This window comes from Pseudorca crassidens, chromosome 3 (genome assembly GCF_039906515.1).
Source record: "Pseudorca crassidens isolate mPseCra1 chromosome 3, mPseCra1.hap1, whole genome shotgun sequence".
Taxonomy (NCBI): domain Eukaryota; kingdom Metazoa; phylum Chordata; class Mammalia; order Artiodactyla; family Delphinidae; genus Pseudorca; species Pseudorca crassidens.
The window spans coordinates 139,931,344-139,940,091 of NC_090298.1; the positions used below are offsets into that span (position 1 = coordinate 139,931,344).

The 8,748-nt window shown below is 51.0% G+C and overlaps 1 protein-coding gene and 1 long non-coding RNA gene across 2 annotated transcripts; one reads left to right on the forward strand and one right to left on the reverse strand.

The window, feature by feature from the left end:
* On the reverse strand, positions 1 to 5,897 carry LOC137222028 (uncharacterized). The gene is made up of 4 exons (XR_010942252.1): positions 5,556 to 5,897; positions 3,960 to 3,997; positions 341 to 615; positions 1 to 205 (listed from the first exon to the last, which is right to left on the reverse strand). It is a non-coding gene; the product is annotated as an uncharacterized lncRNA (long non-coding RNA).
* A 195-nt stretch (positions 5,898 to 6,092) lies between these two features.
* LOC137222027 (transmembrane emp24 domain-containing protein 9-like) lies at positions 6,093 to 8,527 on the forward strand. Its single transcript, XM_067732668.1, has 5 exons — positions 6,093 to 6,224; positions 6,631 to 6,731; positions 7,065 to 7,190; positions 7,759 to 7,905; positions 8,031 to 8,527. The coding sequence occupies exons 2-5, from the start codon at positions 6,663 to 6,665 to the stop codon at positions 8,178 to 8,180; spliced, it is 492 nt and encodes a 163-aa protein (XP_067588769.1). The 5' UTR covers positions 6,093 to 6,224; positions 6,631 to 6,662; the 3' UTR covers positions 8,181 to 8,527.
* The last annotated feature ends 221 nt before the right edge of the window (positions 8,528 to 8,748 follow it).

Here is an 8,748-nt window from a genome sequence, read left to right on the forward strand (position 1 = left end):
TGGGTCTTCGTTTCTGTGCGAGGGCTTTCTCTAGTTGCGGCAAGCGGGGGCCACTCTTCATCGCGGTGCGCAGGGCTCTCACTATCGCGGCCTCTCGTTGCAGAGCACAGGCTCCAGACGCGCAGGATCAGTAGTTGCGGCTCACGGGCCTAGTTGCTCCGCAGCATGTGGGATCTTCCCAGACCAGGGCTCGAACCCGTGTCCCCTGCAATGGCAGGCAGATTCTCAACCACCGTGCCACCAGGGAAGCCCTGGAGTTTATTCTTGACATACATTCAGGGGAACAGGGAAATTGGAGATCAAATAACATCACAGTGTTGATGGTAACTGAAGAACTTACTTCACTTTGATTCCATCCACATATCCTTAAGTCAGAAGCTCCCTCATGAAGAGACTCCAATCTTAGGAAGCAAACACCAGCGCCACCTCTCCCACACTCAGGGAGCAGTCCTGGTGTTCTCTTCCTCCTCTCCAGTGGTGGCAGTGCCCATTCAACCAACAAGTATTCACACAGTTGGCACCTGTAAGCTGGAGTGATTGACACAACCCCCTGAGAGGCAGAGAGTTCAGCAACATGGACCAGGAGCAAGGGGGCTGAGCCCTCATCTAGAGCAGCTGTAGGGGCAGGAAAACATGAGGACCGGAGAAGGGAAGTAAGGTACAAGGTCATACAGTCAACTAATGACAGAGCCAGTACAGAATCCTGAATCTTAGTTTTGGGGATGGGGATGGGGAAGGATGGACATACCTTAGGTCATTTGAACCTGTTCTTCAAAGCCAGAAACATGGCTGGGACTTGCCAGATTGAGTGCAGCAGTATCCTGGCAGTGGCAGCAGTAGAAACCTAATTGTCTTACTTTCCTCTTAACCTTGGCCCCAATCTGCTCTGCCCCAGTCCAAGAGAAGGCAGGGCTGTGACCCACCTTTCTCCTCACCTGCTCCACCCTGTTCCCCAACTCCTGACTTGTAAAACCCTCAGTGTAGGTGGGATGAGAATGCTGCCATGATCTTTTGGAGACCCAGTGGTGCAGACTCTGGTTGAGGAGTGTATTAACTATATTTTCTTATATTCTGTGTTCCTGATGCTCTGGCATCTGGGGCCTCACTACCCCTCCCAGGGTTAGTTCTTAGAGATAGCAAAGGAGTCACCTGAGAGGGTACCTTTCATATGTAAACCAACCAATCCAAAGCCCATACCCCCCTGCCCCCAACCACCATCTTTATTGAACTCTCACGCAACAAGCCAATATTCCTCCTGCCCTAATCACCTCAGGGTCGGGTACCAGATAACCCATGACAGCCCCAACACCACAGAGCCTGCTGAAATTATTCAAACTAACCAATCACCCACTCCTTCCCATGAACACCATAATAAAGGCTTTTATCCATGCTTTCCCCTCACTCCTCTGCCTCCTGACCAACACTGGTGTTTCCCCATGTGGCCCTGCATGACTTGGTGTACCCAGTCTGCTTGGGAACTGTGAGTAAAAAACTATCTTTTCTTTCTTTCTTTTTCGGCCATGCCCTGCGGCATGTGGGATCTTAGTTCCCCAACCAGGGATCAAACTTGCACCCCCTGCAGTGGAAGTGCAGAGTATTAACCACTGGACCACCAGGGAAGTCCCCAAACTATCTTTTCAATAGTAATCATCTCCTGATCTGTTGGCCTCACCATGCCTGAATAATAGTAAAACTTACTTTTTAAAATCAGAGAGAAAAAAGGGAGGAGGGAGGCGCTATGGAAAAGAAGGGAGGAAATAGTGGAGAGGAAAGGGGAAGAAAGGGGAAGTAAGGAAGTGTCACTGTCTGGATTTGCCATCTTCCTCTTCTCTCTTCCCTCCACCTTGGTCTCCCCATCATGTCCCCTACCCTCCTTTTTCCCTGGGTTCTATCTCATTCTATACAATGAATGATCTTTGAACCAAAAGAATGAGGTTTCCCATTTGCATGGAAGACTGGAGAGAAAGTCTTCATTCAAGGGCAGAAGTGGTTACCAGTTCGGGAACTTGATAGAAAGGGTGATGATAAATAGAAGATGTCTGAGAAAGCTGCATCCCTTATCCAGGTTCATCTATACAACCTCAGGCATGAGGGGAGAGGATTCACCTTTGGTGAAAACTGAGCCCAGAGAGGAGTCCTGGTGCCTCAACCAAGTCTGTGCATTTCTTTACTCATCCAGAAAAGATGTTTGGAAGACAGTGGAGACCTTTGAGGATGCTGCAAACATTTTACTGTGGGAAAGTATAACGGTATTTTGGCTGGGGTAGAGCTGAGTCTTAAGTGCACTGGTATGTTGCATTTGGCCACATTACCCCTAGAGGTCCTCTGAGTCCTGGGATCAATGGCTTCCTGATTCTCAGGGACTGAGGAACAGCCCAGCCATTCCCTTTGATTTGCCCTCCTTATGGGAACCCCTGCAGTGAAGGAGGGTTGGAGGACCAAGCCAGGCACAGACCTGTGGGATGGACTGCCTGAAGCCCTGAAGAGAGATGGACTGGAAAGAGAGACAGTGAGAAAACTCTGAGAAAACTCACCAGGAGTGGAAGAATTCTGTCAGAGGGATAAGTGTGAGCCTGTGTGGGGGGTGGGGGGTGTGGGTGGTGCATGAAGCAGGAACAGTGGTTGGTTCCAGGTCCAGCGTGATACTGTTCTTGATATCCCTGGATTCAGCACATACACACCCTTCAGTGCCTAGGTGTTCTGGGAAAGAAAGCACAGGGAAAAGAACTTTCATAGGAAATTCCTTTGTGGAGATGGTCACAAGGAATATTTTTCTACATGCCAGGGAGGAAGAAGAATGCAGAGACCAGTGGACCAGAGGAAGGAACACTGGCATGGTGGTGTCCTGGGGATGATGTGGAGGTCACCAGCACACCAACAGAATCCACCCAGCACCAGAGCAGAATTGCACATGGAAGCTCTGATTTTATGTGCAAGAACATTCTAACCATGAGGTATCTCCACCCCCACCATCCCTAGTTCGAGATGCCTAATGGGAATAATGAGGAGGGGACATCATAAGAAAGGCCAGGCACAAGGTATGGAGATTTTGACTTATGACTCATCATTACTCTTCTTCCTTCTTTCTCTCCAAACTCCTTCATCCTTGCTTTCTTCTTTCTCTCTCTTTTTTCTTCCAACTTCTCTTTCTTTTTCCTCTCTCTGTCCCCCCCTTTCCTTCCATACTCCCCTCTACTTTTTCTCCTTCCTCTCTCTTCCCTTTCTCTAACCAAACATCCACTGCACAATCATACTGTTCCTAGATTTTCGCTAGGCTTTGGGGAGCACAGAGATAAATATATGTGGCAGAAACCTGTCTTAATCTCTTCCAGCTATCAGCCCCAAGAGACTTGCATGTGAATGGACAATTATAATTCAACATGGTTAATGCAAGGTCCCAAGGAGCCCAGGGCAGGAAACACCTAAAAGAGGGATGCTGCACTTGAGTCTTGAGAGGGTGAATAGGAATTAGGCAAGTGGAGAAGAGGGCAGCAATGGGGGCTCAGGACATGCCTTAGAAAGGGAACAGCATGTAGTAGAGGCCTGACAGAGTCTTCGATCTTAGGGGAACCTCAGATAGGGCAAGTAGATGCAGTTCCCCAATGTCTTCTTTAAATCTCACAAATGGCACCCAGGTTCAGTGGTCTTGGCAGACAGTGTGGAATGAGATCACTGTCAAGTGGGAGAATCCCAGAATGATGGGCTCTCTGCTCTTATATTCTCAGCCCTGTCATCACTCAGAATCAGATTTTATCATCAACACAGTACTTTTTCTACTTGGGAACCATCTCATCCTTCCCAACATCTGGGTTCTTGGCTTTGAAATCTTGCTGTAAAGTCACTGCTGCACTATCTCCTTACATGCATGTCACTGCAGGCCCTAATAATTTTCCACTTTTGTCCCTTTAGGGGATTTCTGTGGGCAGTCTGATCACTGGCTATGAAACAGTGCTACTCACTGTGGGCCGGTGCTGGTCCATGAGTGTTTGTTATAGGTCTGCAATGAGATAAGCACAGAAATTGAGCGCTTAGAAACTTTTATAGAAATTTAACATTGATGTGACATTCAAGCCCATAATCAGTTTCATATTTTATTCTTTTTTACAAAAGTATTAGTTCATGAGGGATTGGAAAATTTATATATAAAACAACAACAAGGGCTTCCCTGGTGGCGCAGTGGTTGAGAGTCCGCCTGCCGATGCAGGGGACGCGGGTTCGTGCCCCGGTCCAGGAAGATCCCACATGCCGCGGAGCGGCTGGGCCCGTGAGCCATGGCTGCTGAGCCTGTGCGTCCGGAGCCTGTGCTCCGCAACGGGAGAGGCCACAACAGTGAGAGGCCCGCGTACCGCAAAACAACAACAAAACCAGTCCCTTATTGCAGGCGGTGGTACAGGCAATCACGATTCAGGACCGTGGACAGCACCTCATCCTGCCTCCCAAACCCTGAGTCATCACCCCTGCTCCCAGCTCCTGGTGAATGCCCTTGATGAACAGCTAGTTCCCAAATCCAACAGATGCTTTTCAGCTGTTGTCTTCATTGACCTTTCTAAAGTGTCTGCCTTTGTTAACACCTGCATCTATCATTTTCGTTTAAAGATCATTCCCAGTGAAGGAATAAAAACGTTCCCCTAGAATTATCAATGGACCACACTGATAAAGTGAGGGGACAATTTCTGGTAGCTAAAACATATTATTAATCTTAAAACACTGTATTGACATTGCTCCTTTGCTTTTCAGTGGGCTCTTAGAGGACAGGAGACAGGTTTTACTCATATTCATGTCCAACATGTATCGTAAAGTCATGCCCAGAGTTTGTGTGAGCAAATGCCTGCCGCTTATCACTGGATGACCTTGGGCGAGTTATTACTCAACCTCTCTTTGCCACTGCTTCCCCAACTGTTAAACTGGAATCCTATTAGAGTCTACCTTATAGAGTTTTTAAAATATTAATTTAGTTAATACATTTAAAAGTGCTTAGAACAGTGGCTGGCACAGAAGAATAAAAAGTATTATTATTTTCATCATCATTTTATATTACTGAATAAACCAATGAGCATCTATTATCATCAGGCTCTAGATGGTGGAGGACTTCATCCCACCACCTGGGAAGGGCTACTGCTTTATATTGACGTTTGAGTATACACTGCCCTACTCAGAGCACCGTGAGTTCCGGAATTCCTGAGATTTGCTATTCCTGGGTCCCTGTCTTGTCATGTTGACCCCACCCTCCCACACCTTTCAGTTGTGTATTCCCTTTCCTTTTCCAGTTGCATTCCTGCCGACTTCTTTCACCCTCCAGGCTCACTCACAGTCTTTTCTTTTGGTCCCACTGGATGAAGAGTCCCACCTGTGCAAGTTGGCCTGGCAGCTCCTGCCCCCTCAGTGATTCGGCCCAACTTACCTCCTCCCTCCATGTGCCCATAAACTTTCTTCCCCTACTCCCTTAACTGGCCTACTGCTGTTAGGCAATTCTAGGTCTCTCTACCTAATTTGGTCTTGCTCCGTCACTGCTCAGGGAGATTTTAACCATCCTTCAGAGCTTGAGTCAAACTTACCCCTTCCATAAAAGGGACATTTCTCCGTTCCTTTCCTGAACTACTACGTCAGCCTCTGAACCCCACGGGGCTTCTCTGCAGTTCTCATTCTGTCTCACCATCACTTCTAACCTCCTCGAGGTTCAGGTGCAGGTCATGCCTGGACATGCCCACACTCTCAACACCCATCTCAGGCAGCCGCTCCTGCAAGTTTCAGAGGGCTAGTCCCTTCCTTCTTCTCTCTGAGGCTGTTACCACATCAGCAAGATGGGGCTAAGAGCAACCGCCTCCTTGGGTTTCTGCGCGCATTAAGCGAGGCGGGGCAAGGAAACCGCTGGGCAGCGCCTCGCTAGTGTGGTGGGAGCTCGCGTGGCCCCTCCGCAACGCGAGTCCGCGCGGGGACTCCTGGGATTTGTAGTCCGTGCCCGAGTTGCAGTCTCGCAGGCCCAGCAAAGACACCCTCGGGCTCGGCTGGGAAGGTGGCGGGGGCCTGCGGGACGCAAGGCGCTGGGCCCGGGGCCGGCCCCGGGCGGGGATGGGGCCGAGCGAGGGCAGCCGAACTGGCCCTGCCGCTGCTGCTGGGGCAGCTGCTGGCGCTCACAGGCGGCGGAGACGCGTTCTACCTCGAGGTCAGCGAGCTGGAGGAGAAGTGCTTCATCCAGGAGATCCCCGATGGCACAGTGGTCATAGGTGCGCCCGAGCCATGCCCTCCCCGCACCCAGAGTCGCACCCAGAGTCCTGAGAGGGAATGGGGATGAGGCCCCGCGGGATCAGCTCAGGCCCATACCTCCCCTCTGCTGCCGTGGGTAGGCACGGGTGGGAAATGGGTGGACAGCAGTGTGGGCAAAGCATGCTCTCCGTTGCCTGTGCCGGAGTTGGGGGGCGCCGAGGAGGCAAGTCTGATCCAGACCCGGATGACCGCAGAAAAGCGGGGCAGGAGAGGGAAGGAGAGAGGCAGAGGGTTGTGGTCAAGCCCCGCAATCAGACACCCGGATCTTCCTGTTCCTCCCCCCGTCCCCCGTGACTCCTGGAGGTCCTGGGCAGGCTCTTGGTCGTGAGTGTGGATGGGGATGCATTCAGGCTGCCTCCCCATTAGGTAACTACAAGACCGAGCTATACGACCCTGCTATGGAAAAGTACCAGCCCTCCCCGCAGTGGATCAATTTGTTCGTGTTTGTGAAGGACCCCGAGAACAAGGTGAGGTAGGCCTTGACTCCCTGCAGCCCTCCCACCCCCACGTCTCCAGCGTCATTGTCTAGTCCTCCCTAGTCCTCCATTTCTCAGAGGAGGGCTCATCTCCTCACAGGCAAGAGGGCTCAAGAAAGGCCATGCTCTTTGCAGTCTGTAGAGTATTGTGTGCTAGCAGTGCTGGGATCTGAGATTTTCAAGCCCAAACTGATGCCATTTTCCTCACACCCTCCCTACTGGTCTGGCCTGTGGGGATCAGAACCTGGGATACCCCCAGAGTTCCTCTCCTAGAAGCAGGTTTCTGGTCAGCTTCTCTGTGCTCACAGAGGCTGTTTCCTCTAGAATCTGCTGGCTCGTCAGTATGGCCCTCGGGGCAGCTTTACCTTCACTTCTCAGTCTCCCGGAGAGCACCAGATATGCCTTCACCTCGAGTCCATCCGGTTCGCCCTCTTCTATGATGGCAAGCTGGTGAGTATGGAGGGGAAAGTCACCAACCCTTAACATCTCAGTCCCTTGGGTGAAAAGGGTTCAGTAGGCGGTGCCTCTTGAGGAGGGCTGGGCTTTCCATGAAGTAAGCATACAGAGGACAGGTCCTGAAGAATGAGAGGGGACCCAGGAAGGAGTCACTCTGACTTGAAATCATCGCTCGGCTCCCTGCCATCCCTAGAATAAAGACCAAGCTTCATAATGTAAAATTCAGAGCTGTCCAGCAGCTGAACGCTCCCAGGCTCTTCATTACCACCTCCCACTGACATGGAACTCCTAGGAGCTGCTTGTCTCAAACACTGAGTCATACACATTTTGTTCTGCACATTTTGTTCTGTCCCTTCTGTCTTTTGGACATGGTACTCCATGCAAGCAGGGCCTTGATCTGGTGTTTTGGCACCTGGAGCAGAGCTAGTCCTCACATCAATGAGTGTGAGGCACTGAACTGCTCAGTTCAGTCAGGCCCAGACTGGTGTGTGGAAGCTGGGTTTCTGGCAGGTGCGTGGAGCTGAGCTCCCTGACCCCCACCCTTGGCTCCTCTGCTCCCCAGGCCATTCACTTGGACATGCAGTTGGGTGAACACACCAATGATTATACGGAACTTGCAGCCAATGACAAGCTGACCGTGCTGCATCTGCGCATACAGCAGCTGGTGGAGCAAGTGGAGAAGATCCAGAAGGAGCAGGAGTACCAGAGGGTGAGGGGCTGGGCTGGGCCAGTTGGGACAGTGGATGTGTAACCTCCCAGGGAGTGGCTCTTTCAGCTCTTCCCCTGGGGGTCAATTCAGTTCTAGCCACACCTTCCTGTTCTCCCCTCCCACAGTGGCGAGAGGAGCGCTTCCGGCAGACCAGCGAGAGCACCAACCAACGGGTGCTGTGGTGGTTCATTCTGCAGACCTTCATCCTTGTGGCCACTGGCATCTGGCAGATGCAGCACCTCAAGAGCTTCTTTAAAGCCAAGAAGTTGGTGTAGATGAGCCCCAGAGACCAGAGGCTTAGCCCCCACTCATTCCCCTTCTGCTGAATAATGGGAAGTGGCCTGGCCTGGTCTGTCTCCTGGCTTCTCCCACCCCTCCCAACCCTGAGGGACTTCCCTGTTACTGGTGTGTGTGGGGTGGGGGACAGAGGACCTCTTTAAACTGGTTTCTGAGCCAGGACTTGGGAGAGGATGGGTTTCAAGCTGGAGGCATATGGGTGGGAGGAGCTGTAGGCTCCTTTGCTGCTCTGTGAGACTGAGCAGGAGCGGGGTGAGTGTTACCCCAACCCCCACATTAAACAGGATGGGTGAACTAAGAGTGAATATAAATTATAACTGTCAAATTTTCTGACCTAAATATTTATTGCCTCCTACTCTGCAATTCATTATATGTGTCCAATCAGATGTTAATATTTGAGGCCCTGCATGCATTAGTGGGGGACTGATCTCAAAATGGATGAGGTGAAGAATACTTTTACCCCAGAAGCAACATGTGGAACCTTTTCCAGAAAAGTCCAATTTGGGCCCATCTTTTGGGTAACCTGAATGCTGGTGGTGATCCTGT